At 43.6% G+C, this 22,116-nt stretch overlaps 1 protein-coding gene and 1 long non-coding RNA gene across 2 annotated transcripts in view; both read left to right on the forward strand.

Annotated features, from left to right (window-relative positions):
• The window catches only part of LOC120324400, a 29,137-nt gene extending 11,672 nt beyond the window's left edge, over window positions 1-17,465 (forward strand). The window contains exon 3 of the long non-coding RNA XR_005565685.1: window positions 17,430-17,465. This is a non-coding gene — a long non-coding RNA (uncharacterized LOC120324400). The remainder of the gene's footprint in view (window positions 1-17,429) is intronic.
• The window catches only part of LOC114002464 (phospholipid-transporting ATPase FetA-like), a 74,921-nt gene continuing 70,270 nt past the window's right edge, over window positions 17,466-22,116 (forward strand). The window contains exon 1 of the mRNA XM_027748433.2: window positions 17,466-17,508. Within this exon, the coding sequence (XP_027604234.2) occupies window positions 17,466-17,508 (43 nt within the window). The remainder of the gene's footprint in view (window positions 17,509-22,116) is intronic.

The following is a 22,116-nucleotide window of genomic DNA, read 5'->3' on the forward strand; positions in this document are numbered from 1 at the left end:
GCCTGTGTTAGATTTCCCAGGTACCTTACAGAAGTCCCCAATCTCTACTGCCTCCAAATAGAGGCATCCCACATTAAAATCACTGATTTCCAGTGCTTTTTGTTACTATTATACCCACCAAGCAATAGGTTTGTCTTTCAGTCTCACTCTAGGCCTGTTTCTCTTCATCCTGGTATGCTCCCAAAGTTTTTTTTTTTCACATGTGAATTCTTTTACCTCTGCTGCCTGGCCTTCACAGCTCCTTAGTATGTTTCTTCTTTCTTTAACTCTTCTTCTTCAAGTGATGTAAGAGCCTCCATGGAGGCCTTTTCTTGTTTTGCTAAGAAACAGAAGACTAGAAACACAAACCAAAAACTTGAACAAAATTGTAGGACACTTGCAAGATCAGCTGCAGACTGCAATGAGTTTCCAAGAAATCATTCATTTAAAACCTTTCCACTACATCAGATATTGATTAATGAAGCAATATATACTTTGGTCTATTTAAATGTCATGTCTCACAGACAGGGTTACCTCATAGCCCAAATATTTTCAGGAGTCTCAAGGTATATCTGTGTGATGCATAACTTTACCACGTGCCAGAGTGAATTCCCAGCTCCAGCCAGACACCAGACACTACTTTTGACTCTGTGTGCTTGCCAGACAATCTCTGGATTGTCACCAGTTTCATTTCTGGTCAACCCTTGCTGCAAACTGTGCTGCAGGTGGACTGGCCAGAAGAATGTGCTCTTCTTTATTTGGTTTACAAACAGCATTTTTTCTCAGCACTTTTTTCATGGACTAGTGTACATATGTTCTTTCCAAATTTGCTGCACAAACTGATTTGGGACACTGCCTTTGCCTAATCCCTTTGTGTTTTATGCTGGTGTTTTTTTTCTCCTAATGCCAAAATAGCAGTTTGACTGTAGGAAAAACTTCATGCCTTTCTGGGCAGACACAACCTGTTTAGCAGATGGCATCCAAGGAAACACTCAGACCTCTTTCTGAGCTGACTACATGTCTGTACCAAGCTCATCCCCAAAGCTAATCCAATCTTGCTTCTTCTAAGAGAAATTATGACTTTCATTTACTGACACAAGGCATTTATTCCGTTCTGATTACACCACCTTTGCTAAGTCTTTAGGGATTACATGTCTTTTTTAGTACTTTGCTTCATCTAGGGAAGTTGGCTGGACATCCACAACTTCTCTGGGCAACCTGTTCCAGTGTCTTACCACACTCACAGTAAGAATTCTACCTAATACCTAATCTAAACCTGCCCTCTTTCAAATTAAAAGCATTCTCCCTTGTTCTATCTTTGCATGCCTTTGTCAAATGCCCTCTCCAGCCTACTTGTAGGCTCCCTTTAGGTACTGAAAGGCTGCTAAGAAAGTTAAAAATGCATTATCTGAAATAATGGAACATGGCACAAAAAGAACGTAAAAGAAAAAATCATACCCTGAAGATTATGCTTAAGAGTACAGTTCCTCCTTGTCTGCATTAATCCTTATGTGGCTTCCACCACTCTTTCTATTATAATAAGCTGGGATGTCCTGCAGTTATCTAAAGATTATCTATTGCCTTGTGGGGAAGAGGCACCAAAACTGATTGAGTTTGCTTCAGTGCCACACCAAGCTAGAGGGCCATGGCCCTTGTGTTTCTTTTTATTTCCTTATTAAAAAAACTAGTTTCTTTATTTCTCCTGACTAGGCATTTGGTGCCCCACAGCACTGCTGAAACTTTACTTAATTCCCTTTAGTTCCAGAGTCTTTAATTATGTTTTCTGCTGTGTATCTTCATTAGCACATTACCAGCTTCAGGCTGTGTGCCATTGCCTTCCGGAGCTACACTGGCAAAACCTTGGTCACTCTGTCAGAAGCAGAAAATGCTGTCTCTTCTTGTGGGGCCCACAACTTACTTAACCCTGCAAGCAGCATATGAAAACCAAACGTGGTGCAACAAATTGTAACTCTGGGAATAAGGTGTTTAATTTAAATACCTGCCAACTCTGGGAATAAGGTGTTTAATTTAAATACCTGCCTGCCTTTTCATGTATCTCCTTGATTTTAAAGAGATCTTCTGTGATACTGCATCATACCCCAACTGTAGAAATGGTAAAAATTAACCTCAAGTGAGCTACACCCGCAGCGTCCTTGTGCCTGTGTGCACTGCACATTTCTCTCTGATTTCTCTGCTGCTGTTTTTTCCCCCTGCAGGTTCTCCTAAACTCTTGGGAGAAGAGCACCCCTCTTTAACACTGCCATCACCTCCTGAAGGCCCCATGCACCCACCAGGTTACTCCTCTCTTTTCTGCGGCTGCAGAGGGAGATGCTGCAAAGCAGTGCCACAGAAAGGGACCTGGGGTCCTGGTCGATGGCAAGTTGAATATGAGTTAGCAGTGCCCTGGCAGCCAGGAGGGCCAACAATGTCCTGGGGGACATCAGGCAAAGCATCACCAGCCAGGTGAGGGAGAGGATTGTCCTGCTCTGCTCTGCGCTGGGACAGCCTCACCTTGAATATTGTGTGTAGTTTTGGACACCACAATGTAAGAAAAATTTTAAGCCATTAGAGAGTGTCCAAAGGAGGGCAATGAAGATGGTGAAGGGCCTTGAGGGGAAGCTGTGTGAGGAGCAGCTGAGGGCACTTGGTCTGTTCAGCCTAGAGAAGAGGAGACTGAGGGGAGACCTCATTATGGTCTTCAACATCCTCATGAAGGGAAGCAGAGGGGCTGGCACTGATTTCTTCTCTGTGGTGAACAGGGACAGAACTCAAGGGAATGGCCTGAAGTTGTGCCAGGGGAGGTTTAGGTTGGATATTAGCAAACATTTCTTCACCCAGAGGGTGGGTGGGCACTGGAATTGATTCCCTAGGACAGTGGTCATAGCACTAAGCCTGACAGTTCAAGAAGTGTTTGGATGACACTCTCAGGCACATGGTGTGACTCTTGGGGATGGTCCTGTGCAGGGCTAAGGGTTGAACTTGATGATCCTTGTGGGTCCCTTCCAACTTGGCATATTCTGTGATTCTGTAACTTCTATTTCAGTCAACAGGAACTCAATGCTTAAATGCTGACTGTCCATGTGCACAGAGATGGGAATAATACAGGTTTTTGCTCTCAGGCATGTAAGCACAAAGGAATACGCACGTCTGTTAAACACCTGGAGAACAGATACAGGAACAATCTAAGATTAATTAAACTTGCACTGAATAAAAGCAAAGGCTGGCAGTGATGAGACCTGGCTATGCTGTGGCCATACTGGTGGAGCTGTGGTTATATATGGCTTATTTACTGCCAAGATGGTGCTGCTGTTGAAGTGCAAACTGTCGATAAAAATGTCATGCAGTTTTGTTGGGGAAATATTCAGGGAAATAAATGTTTTTGTTCCTATTTAAGTCATATTGCATTACCGTAGACATTTTAGATTTTCAGTTAATTATTTAAAGTTTGATGTTCCAGAGGGGAGCCAAATTCTCTCTTATTAATACATTAGCCTCACTGGGCCTTGTTTTATATGATAGCTATTTTTTTTTCCAACCTTGCTCCTCTGCTACCAGGCAGAGGTTTCCTTGTTCTTCTCAGAGTTCACAAAATTTGAGTTATGACAGGTCAAGAAGTCACTCAGTTCTGGTCACCAGTACTACAATAATATTCTTCTATGTGCTCCTATCCCTTTTGGGATAATGGCCCTATGGAATGTTGGTGCTGCTGCATATCTCTAAAATGAACATCATTCAGTCACCCCCAAGGTCCTCCTGACCTCTCTTAAGTGGGCTGGCTTATCACCATCTAGCCGGCAAAAGCTGTAATAATATAACAAGGACTTAATCATAGAATCATAGAATCATAGCATGGTTTGGGTCAAAGAGACCTTAAAGATCATCTAGCTCCAATACCCTGCCAAAGGCAGGAACATCTTCCACCAGACCAGGTTCCTCAGAGTCCCATCCAGCCTGGCCTTGAACACCTAGTGCAGTAAATACTACTTCAAAATACACAAAAGATCATTGATAATGTCCTGGAAGGCAGCAGGTTGCATCCATATTTTTCCTGGCAGGATAGGTACGATTGTAACCTGGAAAAGAGACAGTAGAGATATACATGCACATGGTATGTTTAATTTGGAATTATGGTTAACGTGCTTATGAGCATAATGGGTGTGATGACGCCCCACTGAGTTTTTCATGTGACAGATGACTGACTGTCAGAGCAATATATAACGAACCTCATGAAGGACTTAAAGAAATAAATTCCAGATCTCTTGGCTGATGCTCTAGGGAATGCAGATCCAGAGACTTCCCATCCTTTCCACACATGCCTAGCACACAAGAGTGTGCAGTGGGGGATAAGGCTGCATGACCACAGTACAAAATAGCCTGTCCAGTGTCATGGACACTGCTCCTCAGTGTCACCTGTGCTTCCCCCCTGGAAATCTGAAGGGCAGATCCATCACAGCCCCATCCATCTGCTGAGCTCTCCCAGCACATCTGTTAGGCTGCAGTGCTTGCTCTGCCTTGGCAGAATATGCAGGGGAAGTACGTGGGCTAAGCATAACTAGGACTAGAGCATCTCTGGGAGGCTACCTAAGACTAAATATTGTATAACCATTACACAGCTCTTCAGGTGATGTTATTCCATGCCGAAAGCGCCATTTCTCCCACAGGTGCTGCCCGTTTTTCCCATATGGGAAGACTCTGTAAAATGCCAAGGCTTTGCATAGGTTGGATTTGCTCTGTACGTTCAATCACGGGGTCCCACTGCGGGGTATCCTGATTCCTCAGTGGTATGAGCTGGGTTTTTTGATGCGTGTCTGAGGGCTGTGCATGTGACAGTGTCTGAAGTGCCACCAGACACAGCACATGTGTTTGTGGCAGCTACTGCCTTGCAAATAGCAGCCAGCAGCCTTGTGCAATACCCCAGTCACAGAGCGCGCTTTCCTTGGAGGCTCTAACAAGCTGGGCTGTCGCTTTGCCCTCAGCTATTGAGTTTTTTCTATTCACATAGGCATGATTAGCTTTTAATGAGCCCTCCTGAGCATCCCCCTGAGATTCCCCTTTTTTCACTGGTGATGATTAGGAAATATGCACTAATCACAGTATGGACACATCTGGGGTTTGCTGCAGCGGCTGATTAATCCCTGTGCTTTGCCTGTACCGTCAGGCACGTGCAGTGTTGTAGGCCAATGAAGAGACTCAGATTTATACTCCAACAACATAATCCTGAGACAGATGAATATCCATCAGCTCCCACTAATATCTGTGACCATCAAATCACTTGGTTTCTCAAAGGATCACACAGAATATTTCAGGAGAGCCATGAGACTCCTGCCCTTGCAACAGCCCCTTCTCTATCAGGGCAATGAAATTTTTGGCCAGAAGGGAGTTTGTAAACACAAGATCCCAAATCTGGTGGAAACTGGACTCAGTAATGAGTTAATCTCAGGCTTGTTCCCTGCAGAACTGATTTTTTCTGAAGGTTTATCTCCCCTTCAGTGTAATCTGAGCAGCTCAACACAGATGAATGCCCTTCAATCAAAATATTTGCAGCTCTGCTCTGTCTCCCATGGGCTACAAGGCAACTGAGAGACATTATTTCAATTTCTGTTTTAAAACATCAGGAGGTATCACATTCACAGGTGTTGGTGCCAGGAAGATGAGATCAATAGTACCAGAGCAAGTTGCTGTTATCTTTTTAAAGACATGAGTCTGTGGTTTTGTGGATTTCTCATGATTTTACCCAGCTGATTGTTGTTTGTCAAGGGCTTGGAATACTGGGCAAGGGGTTTTGGTGGAAAAAGGGCATCTCTAGCCACGCACCCTTCCTTCTCTGCTGCAGTCCACCAAATCCTGATCAGTATGACTCAAGTTATTCTGCACACACCCACAGAAACTATTCTCTGACCATTTCCATGTAGCATGTACTGTGACAGCTCCCAGCTTCTGGAGTAATTGATGAAGTATGGGAATACTTCTGCATTAACCTGCAGTACCAATTCTACACACTTCAGATTACACCCAGAGGGATGGATACATACAGCTACGAATCCAGAGTATTCCTTCAAATTGAGTTACTTTGGAATTCTACCAGTTTAATTCCTTGGTGGAGAAGTCAAATGAGTTTGACTAAGTGGCTCCCAAAAGTTAAGGACAGCACTAGAGCAACTGGTCATTTTGTGACATTGCCTTTCTCTGCCCATTTCATTTGCCTCCTACAGGCTGGTCATGGTAACAGGAACACGAAGTGTTTAATTTTTCCCTCCTCTGCAGTGTTGAGGTGTGCTTCCTGGTGCCAGTTGGACAGTTCCACCTGCCACATCTTCTGCAGGGATCAAGGACACTGCCAGTGCACTACATCTTTCCTCACCTGTGCTATAGTATATTTTAGGACCTTTGGTCATTCATTAATCATTTTATGATTGTGCTGGTGCTTCTTGGACTACTGCAATTTACAACTTGGATGTTCTTCCTACACTCCTTTTTTTAAACAACTCTCTGATATTACAGGGGTGGACAAGAGTGTCCCAATTTGTTGCTTTCAGTCCTGTATTTCTTATGCATCTTACACTGACTTTTGACAGCAAGAGGACACACAATGCTCTGGTGTGGCCTCAAATTGAATATTGTGTGCAATTTTGGGCACCACAATATAAGAAAAATATTAAGCCATTAGAGAGTGTCCAAAGAAGGGCAATGAAGATGGTGAAGGGCCTTGGGGGGAAGCCATAAGAGGAGCAGCTGACGTCGCTTGTTCTGTTCAGCCTGCAGAAGAGGAGACTGAGGAGAGACCTCATTGCAGTTACAACTTCCTTGTGAGAGGAAGAGGAGGGGCAGGCACTGATGTCTTCTCTGTGGTGGCCAGTGACAGGACTGGCCTGAAGTTGTGTCAGGGGAGGTTTAGGTTGGATATTAGAAAAAGGTTCTTCACCCAGAGGGTGGGTGGGCACTGGAACTGATTCCCCAGGACAGTGGTCATAGCACCAAGCCTGGCAAAGTTCAAGGAGTGTAGGGATGATACTCTCAGGCACATGGTGTAACTCTTGGGGATGGTCCTGTGCAGGGCTAAGGGTTGGACTCAATGGTCCTTGTGGGTCCCTTCCAACTTGGCATGTTCTGTGGTCTCTCATAACAAAGGCAGTTGGGACACGATGCCTATCTGACCCTTGCACGCACTGCAGGTGCTCATAACAACAGATGTGGCAGGGGTCCCCACAGTGAAATAGGCTACTTATCCCTCCCCTACACAAGGAGCTTCTCACTGGTCAGGACTAGTGAGGAAAAGATAGAAAAGCTAGGATGAGGAAAGCACAGGCTATGGGAGGAGATTCAGTCATCTAAGGCTGACCCTTGGAGGTTTGTGAGGAAATCCTCCAGCACCATGTAGAAAGGCTTTTCTGGAACTGTGACAACCATGGTTAGGATGAGCAATGCACTTGTGTTGTTCTAGGAGATGGAGATAAGTTTGGGTGGAAATGATCCCTGGAGATTGTACCAACTCTGGGTGCTTGGGGAACCCATCTTGGCTCCATAGGTCACAGCTGCTTCTCTGCAGAGAGCAGTACCAGCCATCATAGAGCAGGTCAGGCTTCAAACCTTGCAGCTCAGGAGTTGCAGACTGCAGTTACAAGACAGAAAGGGAAAGCAAAGTCCATCAGTACTCCTTTTGAACTATACAGGTTCTTTGGGAAAGCATATGGATGACAGAAATTTTAAAAATGGCATTGTCATAGGGAAGGGTTCTCAAGGACTGACATTTGGTTTAAGTCTACATTGTGGGATGCTCCAGAGCGTGTTTCTCTCCTTTCCTCTAGTTCTCCTCTCCAATTACTCTGGGGTGTATTGAGCCATTCAAAGCTTTACTAGGTCACCAGACATGTTGGGTTCTGGGTGATCCAGAGAGTATCCTCTCCTCTGTCAGCTTTGCTGTTTGGAGGGAGAGCAAATCTGGTCTGGAGAGTGGGCTGAGGGCACCCCTTACACATCAGTGTCAGTAAGACTTCATTTTTAGATCTTGATTGTAGTTGAAATGCCACAGAGGCTGAATGACTGGAAGCCATTTTCCCAGATAGAATCTTAGGATAAGATCTTAATGGCATGAATTTAAATCCACCCCACTCTGGCTAGCCCTCTGTGACTAGTGGGCCATTGGGAAAGTGGAGGATTAAAAGGTGAAGGACCACAGTATGGAGGAGGCTGCCTGGCCAAGAAAACAGCTCATTTACTGGAAAAGCTATAGAATGAACTTCTTCCCAAAACTGTGGGTCATGGCAAGTCACTGCTGCCTTTCTGCAGCTGTCCAGCTGAATTCCTGCCCAAACCATGCTGGCTGCAGTGCACACTCAGACACCCAGCATACGTGTACACCCTTTATACTGGAACTGAAATTCCGACAACTGACACTGTGGGCAGCAGTGGTTCCTGGTGTGTCCAGAAATCCGCAAAGGCTGATGCAAATGATGTGATGATTGGGAAGATGCTATCCAGGGAAAAACTGTAAGTCAAGGACAAGAGAACTCAGAGCTGAGTTCATAACCCTGAGTCACTCCTGCTCTTCTGAGTGCTTCCATGTATGCTGAGCTTCCCTACATGAGCAGGTTCACTGAAGTCCACGAGGAAAGCATAGCCGAGGGAAAAAGTTATTGGCAATGTATGTGAGGTGGATTTTCAGTGCCAAGAAAAATCACTAACAAATCAGCCTACTAAACTTTTAGTTATTTTGAAGTCTAAACAAGCCCCAGCACTTGCATATGCCTGTATGTCAAGGGAAGGAGATAAACCTAACTCTCGGAAGGAAGAAATGACTGTGGCCAAGGTCAAAGTGGTAACAAGCAAGTATAAAGAAAGCAGCAAAGGAAGTGGGAGTAGTGTGGAATGAATCGTCATCAACTGACATATTAAGATGCCACGAAAAACGCAGATTACAATTAAAAGAAGGAGGAAAGCTCCAGAATGAAGCAAGAACAAGGGATTCCCCAAATATGTAGAAGGACCAAAATTAATCCAGATCCTTGTACTTTTGCTCGAAGGAAAAAATGTGATACTTTGGCTGTTGCTATTTAGATGTGCGTGGTGAGAATATGAGAAATGGCTAGTGCAGGGGGAATTTCTTCTCCAATTAGATGCTGTCAAGTTCAAAATCATCTGAAAATGACCTGGATCTTGAGGAGATTAGTCCTACATGCCATGTCCCAGGTTGGCTGTTTGAATGGATACTGTGTGTTGTAAGTAGGAAGCCAATTCAATGAATATTGTCTCAAATAGGTGTTGCTTGGAATAACCCTGGAGTCATGTAAAGGGGCATAGGGTCTTGTTCTTCTTTCAGAAATGGTGCTATATGGTCCATTTAATTCCCTCTCTGTTCTGCAATCTTCATGACCACTGGAATAATGCCATTGCAGCATCCAGAGTGATCCATAGCTTTCCTCTGGACAGCACTCCAGAAAATTTCACTTTCTAGAAAATGCTCCTTGGCAAAGCCTCAACTCTCATGTTACTATAATTAATCAGCTGATTAATGCATTCAAGTGTTTGTGGGTAGGCTTGAAATTAATTTTAACAGTGTTCATGTAAACCCAATGGGACTCAGAAGCTGAAGGAAAAATCAGAGACAAATACATCTAGAAATCCTTTATGTGAAACATTTTCTTGTTGTCTGCAATAGATTGAGACATTCCTGTGAGGTATTACTGTGAAGACAACTAGGGAAAGAATATGGTGGTCTTAAAATAATTGCAATTCACAGGTATAGGGAAGCAAGAAGTGGATTAAAGTTGTAGTTGTCCTAGTTTTGGTCTTGTAGTGTACCTGGTAGGAAAAACACCAGGGAACTGGCATACAGGAGGGCACTGTATTGTGAAGGGTCCCACAAACTAGGGGAAAAAAAAAAAGTGAATGTTGTTTTGGTTGAAGGTGGGAGAACAGGTGGGAAGGTTGGGAGGTTTATGAGAGTGCTGGGGGGTTCTGGTGAGGAGGGTCCCTGTGACCACAGTGAGGCCAGGCAGATGTTCCAGAGGGCAAAGGGAAGGTCACGCTCTCGGGATGAGCAAGCGCCTGACATTTCAGCACCAGAGAAACCCTCTGGCTGGCTGGAGGAAACTCTGTGGTTGAATTAGGCAATTGTGCTCTATGAGGTTTTTCTCTGCAGACTTTTTGCTACTCACAACTACTGGAAAGTGGGTGAGGTGGAGCCTTGGGATCAGCTCATAGGACAGTGTCTCTGGGTTTAAGGAAACCTCACCAACACCAGTATTACAGATACAGAGAGAGGGGCTGCTGCTGAGAAATGGATTCCTTACCAAGTTCATCCTTTTTGAAAGCAATTGGATATGTTGGACTTCTTTACTCGCTTGGTTTCCTTTTTGAAAGCTTCCGCGTCAGCAGGAGGTAGGTAAAGCAAACAGCTGTTGCCTCTCGAATTAATTGGGGTTCCCCAAGCCTAGGTGCTTGGCTTTTCTATTTTACTCTTTCACAGTTTGTAGTGCTGAAGCATTTTATTTTTAAGGGAGCTACTACACTCTCCCTATCTACAGGAAACAGAATATAAAAAAACAAGAAAAGAAAAAAAAAGACTTTGGCAAGGAGCCAAGCCCAGTGACTGAAGTAAGAAGTAGGGAACTTGGAGTAAGTTTAGTTACTGGGACATTGTATGTCAGAGCGAGTCACCGGTGGATTTTAAGGGTGTCAGAGACGATCACGTGATGCCCATTTCACAGCGCAGGGAAGGTTTGGTTCCTTAGATGAATGTCCCGGCGCTGTGACTACGAGCGAAGCTGTCGGTCTTGGGAGGGGATAAAGCTGCGTGTAAATGAGAAGAGAGGAGTGTACCGGAGTGCTATGGAGGGCAGCAACTTTGTTGTTGTGACTTTTACAAGCCGTCAAGGGTAAGATTTAATGCTTTCCTTGCGCTCGCTTGTTTTCTCTGCAAGTTTTGGGGGACAGAAAACTTTTTGGGTTTTTTTTTTTTTTTGAGACCTAAGAGTTTTGCGAAGCTTAATCAAAGTGCTCGGGGTTGAGTTTTTTCTGCGGGCGAGCTGAGAGACGTCTGGGTGGAGTGAGCTGGGCTGCGTGTGATTCCGAGCAGCAGCAGCAGCCGCCCGGGGAAGCTGCTATTGTTTGTTTCAGAGGGAGCAGACTGCGTTTCTTTTTGGGAACCCGCTCTGCCACAGCTGTTGATCCGTAACTTGAGCGTCGTTGCAACTAACTTACCCACAGGAGCTGAATGCAAATTTTTGACTGCCGTCCTGGTGTCAGTTTAAAGAGTGTTTTAATGAAGACAGATGGAGGATATTGGATCATTACTTTAAAACGTGGCAGATAACAGACTGAGCCTGTTTCCCGGCAATTACAGCTAATTGCATTGGCACATTTGAGTGTAGGGGTGAGAACGCAGAGTTTCATGGGTTTCTGTATATATAGCTTGGAAAAGCACCTAAAAATAGCTGTAGGGCTGGCTCACCTCATCCAGGATACTTCTTCAGGTGCGGAAAAAGTGGGGGTTCAGGGGTACGTTCAGATTCTTTGCATTGAGTCAATAGATTTAAACCAGAGTCTCCACTCCTTTTGTAAACTGTGATGCCAAGAGTGATCATTTATAGCGCCTTAAACTTGTTCCAGCTTGAATTCAGTCAAATCTGATTTTAGTCCTGAAAAAGTGTATTTTTGGGATTCAAAACACACATTTCAGTTGTCCACCCTGCAGCTCGCCGTGTTTGCAAAGCAGGGAGTGGTACAACACCTGTTTTGCTCTTCAGGTATTCAAACACAAGAGGATGTAAGAAGGGGTGGAGAAATACAAATAGTAATGTATTTCAAAGCTGAAAGATGATTAGAACTAATTATTTCTAATGGCTGAAATTTTTGCACCTGCTTTTGAAAGGAAAAAGCGAATTCATTGTTCTCTTTGGAAGCAAAATTTGAAAAATTTGACTGAAACAGTATACCTGTAGTTCAAAGGGGTCTCTTCGCAAACATGCCTTTGTGTGGCATGTGGCAAGGTCAGTTTATGCCAGCTGTGCCAGGCCTTACCAGAGCATTGGTAAGGCAAACAATGGACTAGTATATCCTTTCTTGTGATACCTGGGAGTGAGTGTGACTGTCCAGCTCTAGCTCCTGACGTGCACGCCCTTAGCAGGTATACAGCTAAGGCATGGAGAAAATAGGAGGTATGAGGACCTGATGTATTTTAAACCTTTAATATTCTCCCAGCTGTGCATCCAAATCCAGTGTAAAGTGATACATGTTCAAAATTTAGCGATTTGGGTCTGGTTCACCTCGTGGTATTTTAACATCATTAGTCCACCAAGAGCAATGGGCAGCACAAGTAGTTTTCAACCTTGTCTGTCACAATGCCCAGGGCTTGGGATCTGCTTTGTCATATGCTGAGTTATTCGTTTGATATTTAGTACTTTAGCCTGAAAAAACCCCAGAATTCTAAGACCTGTGGATATTTGTGGTTGTTACACCAGCTGAACATAGATCTACAAAAAAATTTAACTTACAAATCTTCCTTGTGTGCAAAAACTGACCTGACATGTAAAGGGGAGTGGAGGCATGGTGTGCTCTCTGAATTTGTACCTGGACAGGGTTGTTTAAATGTTTTAGGGTGTACATATACCACAGGATGTTTGGTGGCAAAACTGACTGGAGAAATCTGACATTCTCCTCCTCTCTGTGTTCTTGCTTTTAGTACTATAGCCCAATTTGCTGCCCTCTCAAATCTGATACGACCAGTGCTTGGGCAGGAATTTCAGTCTGTACTGAACTACACCCCATGATCTGGATTAAAATAACCCTTCCAAAAATGATTGTATTTAACATGGATCATTTCACAGAGTCTGTGAATGAGGTGATGGGAGCAAAAGCATCAAGTATATTCTGATTTGTATTTATCATTGAATCTGACATATCATATAGCTTTGTCCAGAGAAATGGGGCCAAGAAATGAGCTGTGCTTTCCACCTGCAACATCTGCTCTCCATTCATCCAAATTTGCCATGTCTTCTCTCATTTTGCTACTCGTGATTGTAATGGTGGGAAGGGCCTCCCTCTGTCTCCAGTTTGCAGTATAGCCATTGCAAATTCCACACATCGTGGCTCATTGCAACTTGCCCCTCATGCAGGAGGAGCTTTGCAGTTGTGTTCTCAAGCCAAATCTTAGATTCTTGGAATGGCTTGGGTTGGAAGGGACCTTAAAGATCGCGTAATTCCAACCCCTTTGCCATGGACACTTTCTACTAGACCAAGTTGCTCAAAGCCCCATCCAACCTGGCCTTGAACACTTCCAGGGTTGGGGCAGCCACAGCTTCTCTGGGCAACTTGTGCCAGGGCCTCACCCTCACAGTAAAGAATTACTTCCTAATATCTAATTTAAACCTACTCTCTTCCAGTTTGAAGCCATTACGTTTGTCCTGTCACCACATGCCCTTGTAAAAAGTCCCTCTCCAGCTCTTTTGTAGCCCCTTTAAGTATTAGAAGGTGCTCTAAGATCTCCCCAGAGCCTTCCCTTCTCTAGGCTGACCGACCCCAGTTCTTGCAGCCTGTCTTCACAGAGAGGTGCTGTGGATATAAAAGTGCTCTGAGCCCATGATTAAACTGTCAGTAGCCATAAAGCAGGTGGATTGTCTTTGCAGAAGTGTAAGCCATTGATAGACAGTTTATGGAGCCCCGTAGGTGCAAAAGTGTTCTCTAGTAAGAAGAGATAATTTATTCATAGCTTATACCCCCAAATCTCCATAAAAGAGGAACTGCGAATTTGAACTTTAATTTCTGCTAACATGAACTTTAATTTCTGAAAACATGGGGAAGGAACAAGTTTCCTGTTAAGATGAGGGGTTGGACCAAATTCTATGGGCCCAGTTGATTACTGAGTAGTGCAGAGTACCTGAAGTAAACAAAAATGAAGAAAATCCAAAAATAATGAAATGGAAAATGGAACAACAACAACAAGAAGTCCAGAAGGTCTGGCACAGACTGTGGAAAGCAACTTCAGGATACTGAAGCAGTTCTTCACTTTGCCTCTGAAAATAGCTGGTGCCAGGGAAAACTTAAGACAAACAGGAAATTGCCTTTTTTCTGACTACAGAAAGTTTTCATGTGTTTTATGGGTTTTTAATTAATTCAGGAAAAGAAGGCTGTCAAAGTGTCTTACCAAAATTTAAGAAGCACTTCATGCCACACAACAAATGAAATGTGAGAGAATTTTTTTCTCAGAAAGTGCAAAGAGAAATTAAAACTGTAATTAAAAATTGACGTGAGTGATATGAGGCTGATGATCCATCATGGTGATTTTGGAAGGGAAACTGAATCTCAGATTTAAAAAACAGATAAGTAAAGAAAACTGAACAGGGGCATGAATTTTGATTACAAGTGAAATCTGTGATGGACAAAAAAATACCCTGAGGTAATTTATTGGTAAGTGCAGGGGCAAAGGTGTTGGACCTTGCAAGTAGAATTGAGAGTCCAAAATACCCCAAGAAAAAGACCTAGGACTCCGGGGCCGGAAGAGCTAAGGTCAGCCAAGAGACAACACCTATCTGCAAAGGTTGTGCTAACTAAGAAGAAGGGGAACAGTACCTGCTGCACCACCACAGGGGACAACTCAAGCATTACGTGTGTGTGTGTTTTCACACTTGCAGCCGGTGGTCAGTGAACTCTCACACTGAAAACAGACGGAAGTGTGGTGGTGTCCTGTCACCGAGGGGAGTGTGAGCAGGCAGCCACACACAGAAGCTAAAGCCAGCATGAGAGTAGCTTGCCTAGGTAAAGAAGTATGGGGATTAGATGTGTGAGTCAATAACAAAGCAGCAAAGGCAGATATTTGCAATATTATGAAAATAAAGGGTACACCTCAATGCAATAGGGGTGTGTCCAGCCCTTAATGCCATCGTCTGTGTGCCCATTGAATACTGACTGACACATTGTCAAATAACACTGTGGTTTGGGCAAGCCAGGAATTGAGCTTTGCATAAAGGACCGGGTCAGCTTGGGAAGGATTCATAACTCCTAGGATCTAAGTAAGTAAGCAGCTGTGCCAAGTCTGTGTGGTGGAAATGCCGTACCAGAGAGGTAATTGGTACAAATGTATATGGCAAAGCTATCACCCTGTGTCTGCCCTAAAAGGCAAAGTTTTGTGGGAATGGTGAGCCTGTAAGGATATTAGTGCTGGCCTGTAAGGATATTTGGTGGTAACTTAAATTTGCTGCTGGGTGAAGATGTTCAGTGGATGCAATTCTAATCAAATGGACTGAGAAGCTGTGGGAACTAAAGGTGCCCTCCATCCCGAACAGTGTATTGTTTCAATCTTCTTGTCATGCTGCAATCCCACCAGAAACCAGGGTTCAAAGAATCACATTAATTAACAAAAGCTGAAGGAAGTTTCAAGTTTTTGTTTGGGAGACGTGAAAGTCTATTGTTTGTTTCATGCTGTTATTGCTGAAAGAAGGCTTACAACCACCCTCTCTTCTCTGTTCCCCCACAAATATAAAACTTCTTTTTTCCCTTCTGCTGAAATTATATGCCTTGTCAATTGAGTACGCAGTTGGGAGAGGTTTGGTAGCTGGGGATTGTTTTTCTAAATTTTTGGCAAATACAGCAAAATCCAGAGTTCATATGGATCATGTAATCATCAATATGATGATTACAGCCTGTCAACCTTTTGTATCCTTCTGCTTCCAGTGAACAATGATTATTGTTTTTCTAAAATGTTTGACAAATACAGCAAAATCCAGAGTTCATATGGATCATGTAGTCATCCATATGATGATTGCAATCTGTCGACCTTTTGCATCCTGGTGCTGCCAGTGAACAGTGATTAGCAGATCTGTGGCTCGTAGTGCTTTAGGAAATCTGAGGTCTTTACCTCTGTGTGTGTGGGTGGTGTGTCTCAGTCCTCTATCTTATGCGGAACTATCTGTCCTAGTGTAGTAGGGTTTTGTAAGACTTAATAGGAATTCTAAAACATGAAAGAAATATGTTGAAAATAATAGACTGAGGTCAGGGATGGAAAGTAAGTTTGGTCAGCAGTGTTGAGAAAGCTTTAGGTTGTGACATATATTGTAACTTTAAGTGGTTTAGCTCCATGGGCAGAGAAATTTTAGGGACAGGTGTTGGCAAAGCATTTGTTGTGGTGAGCAGAAACAATTGGATGAGTAAATAAAAAAATGATCTCTTCCAAGAAGAATGGGCACGGAAGGGCTCCCAAACCCCACAGTGAGTGTCAAGGTGCTCTGCACTCAGGGTGTGCAGCACTTATCTGGCTGGGTGAAGCTTACCTGCTGCTGTTTGCCTTGTCTCAGACTCACTGAATTGCAGCTGCTAAATAGTTAAAAATAACAATAAAATTGTTTTAGGATCTGAAGTAGATATCTGGGCAGATATTTGACCTGTGCAAGGATTGTAGAGTCTTCTTTAAACTTTACCTTTATTTTCTGAAAAGACGTGAATCAGCCCAGTCTTGCACTGGTGATGTTGTATCAGGCTTGCATTTGGGCAGTGGCATGTGCATGTTTCCAAAATATTATGTATTTGCTATATCTGTCTCCTTAGGAGCCCTTGGTCAGCACAGATAGCATAGGATAAAGTGCAAAAGCTACATCTGTCACCTAGAAAACTTGTTCTAGATAGATTGTGACTCCCTCAAATGTCTCAGCTTGGCTCACTGACCACTTAAGCAACTGGCACGGTGTTCCTATTGATTCAGGCTCCTGGTCAGCCAGGCATGCCAGGCAATGCTGGCTTTTCTCATGTTCACAGATCCTCTAGGCTGTCAGCACCAATATCACCTTCAAGTCCTTTAAATAAACTTGTATGATGATTGGAACACTGAAACTTCCATTACCAACAGGTTTTGGTGTGATTTTTTTTAATGCTCAATTCCTCTGCCTGTCAGGATATATTCAGTGACTTATATGCAGTTTTGGTGCCTGGCTTTAGGCTTCTGGGGCAAGTAGTTTGAAGACAGTGGGAGAGAAATTTTATTCTAGTCCACCCCAACACAGAGAGTAACCAGCAGTGGACAACAGTGTGAGCCAGCACATGTTGAACACAGGCGGATGTACAGGAAACCAGTGCTTCCCGTTGCTTCCTTCTCTTTAGGGAGGCTGGTCTTGCTCTGGGTAGTCATACAGTTCGTCTGTACCTTAAATGCAAACCCAGTGCTTTTTCTCCTTTTCATATAGCACCAACGTAGTGGGAATGTCCTTTTCAGTCTCTCCTACACCAGCCTTTTCTTTGTGCCATGTCAGAAGATGAATTAATCAACATGCCCAAGGTAAGGTAGCCCACACTGATGTCGTGCAACCTGAAAACCTAAGATTGTTTTGCATTTAAAACATTCTAGATGATAAACTGTAGCTGTTGGCCATGGTGACTAGGAGTTTGTTTCCCCCATTTTACAGTCACAGAATTACATGTATGTGCTACAGTATGTGTTGTGAGTTGCCTTCTCTTTTTTCTTGCAGAAGTTCCATGGAGTTGGACTAAAATAAAGTTTTGGGATGTCTCTATTTGAATTAAAATTTGGAAAGAAGAAGTTGAAAGGTGAGTGTGGTCTGATAATACCATTGTCATGGGTGACGAGGTAAGAAATACAGCACACGTGTGAGTCCTTGATATCATGTTTGGGAGCATGTCCTGTACCCATAGAGCAGGTGGGGGAAGACACACTTTCTTTCCTTTTCCTGCATTTCATACTCCCTTGGAGGAGTGCTGCAGATTGTGTGCCAGTGAACGGGGGCACATCTGGAACAGAACAGGCTGCAAAGTTTATGCACCCGATTGCTCTGGGGAAGTTGAGTTCTGATGGTTTCTTACAAGAATCTTTTATGGTAGCGTGAGGATGAGCAATGAACAGGGAATGGTGTGATGCAGTCTTTTCATGATGAAATGTACTGATGCACCTCAAATTCTGTCTTCAGTTTTGAGCCCCTCACAGCAAAAAAGAAATTGAGCTGCTGGAGTGTGTCCAGAGAAGGGCACTGAAGCTGGTGAAGGGATTGGAACACAAGGAGCAGCTGATGAAGCTGGGGCTGTTTAGGTTGGAGAAAAGGAGGCTCAGAGGGGACCTTATTGCTCTCTACAACAACCAGGAAAGGAAATTGTAGTGACGTGAGGGTCAGTCTCTTCTCCCAGGTAACAAGTGACAGGATGAGATGAAATGGCCTCAAGATGCACCAGAGCAGGTTTAGATTGTATATTCGGGGAAATTTCTTTTCAGAAAGGATTGTCAAGCATTGGAACAGGCTACTCATGGCAGCAGTGGAGTCACCATCCTTGGAGGTATTAAGAAGTGGAGATTTGGCACTCAGTGATGTGGTTTAATAGCGGAGTTGGCAGTGCTGGGTTAACTGCTGGATTTGCTGATTTTAGAGGTCTTTTCCAACCTAAACAATTGTATGATTCTGTTTTATGATGGCAGTAGCCCAGATATTCTCTTCAATGAGATGCAGGAAGAAGGGCAAATTTACAGAGATGCACCCTGAGACCACTGGAAAGGCTGCTGAGGGCAACACTAACTGTGGAGGAGGATCTTTTGTAATTCTTCCATGTGAGCTCCATGTGGCATCCAAATAAATGTGTGAAGATAGTCAACAACCATCCTCTGCATCATAATTCTCACTGGACTTTGCAGCAGAAATCTCTGAAGAGATGAATGCTTGGAAGAAGTCCTGTAGCAAGGCTACTGTCATATCGCTTTTCAGCCTCTTAGGGTGCGTCTTCCATCAGGCTTTGCAGCAAGAGCCACTGAAACAAATCTTGTGACTTATCGCTCCACTCCCAGGCCCATTGTGCAATCCCTGGTCAGGGATCCAGGGATGCAGACATGGTGAAGAGGGAAAGTCTCAAGCCTTTCCTTTCAGGGTGTTCCTCCCTGTATTTGATGAATGCAGAGATTATTGCCCTACTTGTGTTTTGACATGAAATTATTTTCCAGCCTCTCTGAGCTCAGAAGACTGAATAGCTTTTTCCCAGGGGTTTATTTTTGCAATTGTACTGCTATTTCCCCTTCCTGGCACAGGGCAGACTCTGAGCCCTGGTGTTAGGACAGGGGCATCCGTTTGCTGCTCTGATAGTCCCAGGAGGGGAGGTAGTGATTGCTCCCAGGGAAGGGTCTCTGCCAGCCTGACGTCTCTTTTCTCCATCTTGGCTTTGCAGATGAGGGAGCACAGGTTTGTCTGTGAGCCACTGTCCACTCGGGAAATCCCCACTTGAAAAGCAGTAGCTGTTCTGATTATCAAAAAGATTTTGTTGCTATATTAGGAAAGTTTTGTGCTTTGCGTGTGTTTTACCAGGGAAATGTTCAGCCCACCCCCTTCAACCTAGTGTTTAAGAAACTCAGATCTTCCTAGATATAAACCCCACATTTTATAGGGAAACATAATTTATTTTCACATTTGATCACCAGTTCAAAACCAAAGAATGCAAACTGGAGGAAGTTCAGAGAAAGATAAAGAAATCTGGGGTGATCAGGGAGTAAGGAGCTTCCATAACAGGAAGCTAGAAGAGTGTTTTCTCCTCCTCTTTTATTTTTAATTATTTTGTCTTGCTTCCCAAAAGCTGAAAAGGCTATGATTGCTCCTTGCAAACATTTCACTGGAGCAAATTCCAGTGTTGAAGTGCTATTTTAATCCAAGAGTTTAAAAGCCTTTGTGTTTGCAGAAGTTCAAAGGACAGTGCTGCCTGAGAGCAGGCAAGGCTCTTCTTCAGGGAATATCCCATGTGCTCCTCTCAGAGGGATGTCCAGTACTGCTCAAAGACAAAATTTCTGTTCCAAAACCAAAGCTGGATGACATTTAACCTTACCAAAGGTATGACTTTCATGGGAGGGAATGGATTACCTCAGGCATCAGGTGCTGAACCTGGGATCGGGATTGCTCCCATGAGAACCTATGTTTCTCCACAGCAAGACATAGTTCTCACATGAGCTGAGATGCAGGGAAAATTGGATAGGTATAGTTTAGGAAGACAGGTCACATGGTCTAAATTTCTTGGAGAGAAGAGTCAGGTTTTTATAGTTTAAGTTCTTTATAGAAGTAATTAGGGATGTAACTGAAACTCAGTGCATGTCAGACACACAAAGACGCCTGGAGGAAACCAGTTCCTGGATGACCTTGGTGAAGCTCTTCCAGGAGGAAGCAGGAAAGTAGATAAGCAGAAGTGATGTTTCTGAGGAAAAGATGCCTGAGATCTTTTACACTGAGGTTTAACCTACAATAAACATGGGTGAAATGGAGAGGGGGGACACTTTTCGTTCATCGACTGTGTGGAAAGTGGGAGATGGCTAATAAATGTGGAATATCTCTGCTTACTGGCTTCACCCCGTGGCAGTTTGACTCAGCATTGGATAGGGATAGTCAGGTACTGTCTATGAAACAAACAGAAATAGGGAGCAGGGGGAACTCATCTTCACAAATAACATTATGCCAAGGCGTGTGCTTGCAGAAGAGGGAAGAGAAGTCATTGCTGCAGCTTCGTCTCCATAAGCCCAGACTAGGGGCACTGTGAGAGGAAGAGGAAGGTTATACATTGAGCTAGGGCATTTGGAAAGCTTCACTGAGTTTTCCTTCTTGCTGCTGGGGACAGCCTGCTCTCCAGGGCAGCTGGGCTTTGAGCAGCTCATAGAGAAGGCTCTGGGCAGAGCTTGGCAGCTCATAGAGAAGGCAGCCCACGACTGGCTCTACAGAACATCGAGCTCAGCCGCCTTCTGGGATTCCCATTCTGATCTGATAGGAAATGTCTCACCACAATAGACATTGAGTATGAAAAATATATTTATTTTTACTTAATTTCCCAGGAGGGAAATAACTGTGAATTGAAAAACTTCTCAAAGTTCGTTTCAGAGCTGTATTTATTTTTATGATTTTTTGCATCACTTCCTATCACTGTGTATTGCTGTTATTAACAACATGTGCAATTGTGTCAAGCTGTGGCATTACCAGCAGGTCCAGGAGATACTGCTTTCTAATAAAGGAAATTGTATGTGCCAGCCAGTCACTGTCAGAGTAGTTTTTAAAATAAAAACAAAAGACTATTTCAGCTGCTTTTTTTGACATGCTGATATTAGTCAAAATATTGTGAACTACTGTTACATATAAAACAAGGATACAAAGTGATATAAAATTCTAAGCCAAAATTGGAAGGAAAAAAAATAAATTAAAAGTTTTCCAAAATGAAGAAGAGACAATTCCACTGCTAATATATTTGAAAAATGCCTACTTTCCTTCTGAAGTGGACTGAAACAAACATGAAAAGATGTACGTGCTTCTTGAGAAATAGTCTGTTGCCAGGCATTTCTGAGATGTTGTGAGTCCTCACCTCTGCCCAGGGCCAGGACAGGTGGGTGAGACATGACCAGGAGTAGGAAGGGAAGGAAAACCAGAACTGGTGTTATTGCAGGAGATGGGGAAAGGGGCTCTGTCCCTTCCCAGAAAAACCTAAATGGAAATATTTTCTGCTTTAAGGTTATCTAGCAGTTCTTCCAGGCCTGTATCCCAAGAGTGCTGTTTGACCACAAGTGTTGTACATGCTGGGCCAATCTGAGGCTTCCTTTTTGAGCTCTCTTTTCTTGTTTTCTCTCCCTTTATGGTGCTAATATAAAATGCTGCTTTTAGAAAAGGGCAGAATCTAACACTGAACTTTATGTTCATATTAAAAATTTACTAGACCCGAGGCAGAAATATTTCCAGTTCACCCTCGGGGTTTTTTATTTCAGACCTTTCATCTCCTCTATGAAAATGGAGGTGTGTCAGTATATCTCCTAAGTGGGCCCTCTGTTAGTGATGCTAGTAAAAAAGTCGTTTTGCTTTAATACCAGGGACATATGAAATGTTTGACCTGTGTGAGAAATTCCACTATGTGTGGTGTTTGTTTGATGCTTAGCAGGAGGCTGAGCTCAGTACCAATCACCAAAGACACAGTCCATGACCACAAAAACGTCTCTCTTGCATTTCATTTCTTCAGGAGAAAGGAGGATTCTTGGTTTTTTGAGGCAAAAGGACATAATAAATATATTTAATAATGGAGGAACCGGCAGAAGGAACAGGGGTAAACCCATTGGTGGTGATGTCTCTGTAAGGTCTTGCCGCAGGTTTTTTTAAATTAAATCCCTCACACTCAGCACAGTCTACTCCATTTCACAGATGAAAATGC

This window comes from Pipra filicauda, unplaced genomic scaffold (genome assembly GCF_003945595.2).
Source record: "Pipra filicauda isolate LSUMZ 115617 unplaced genomic scaffold, ASM394559v2 scaffold513_size392548_pilon, whole genome shotgun sequence".
NCBI classification, from domain to species: Eukaryota; Metazoa; Chordata; class Aves; order Passeriformes; family Pipridae; genus Pipra; species Pipra filicauda.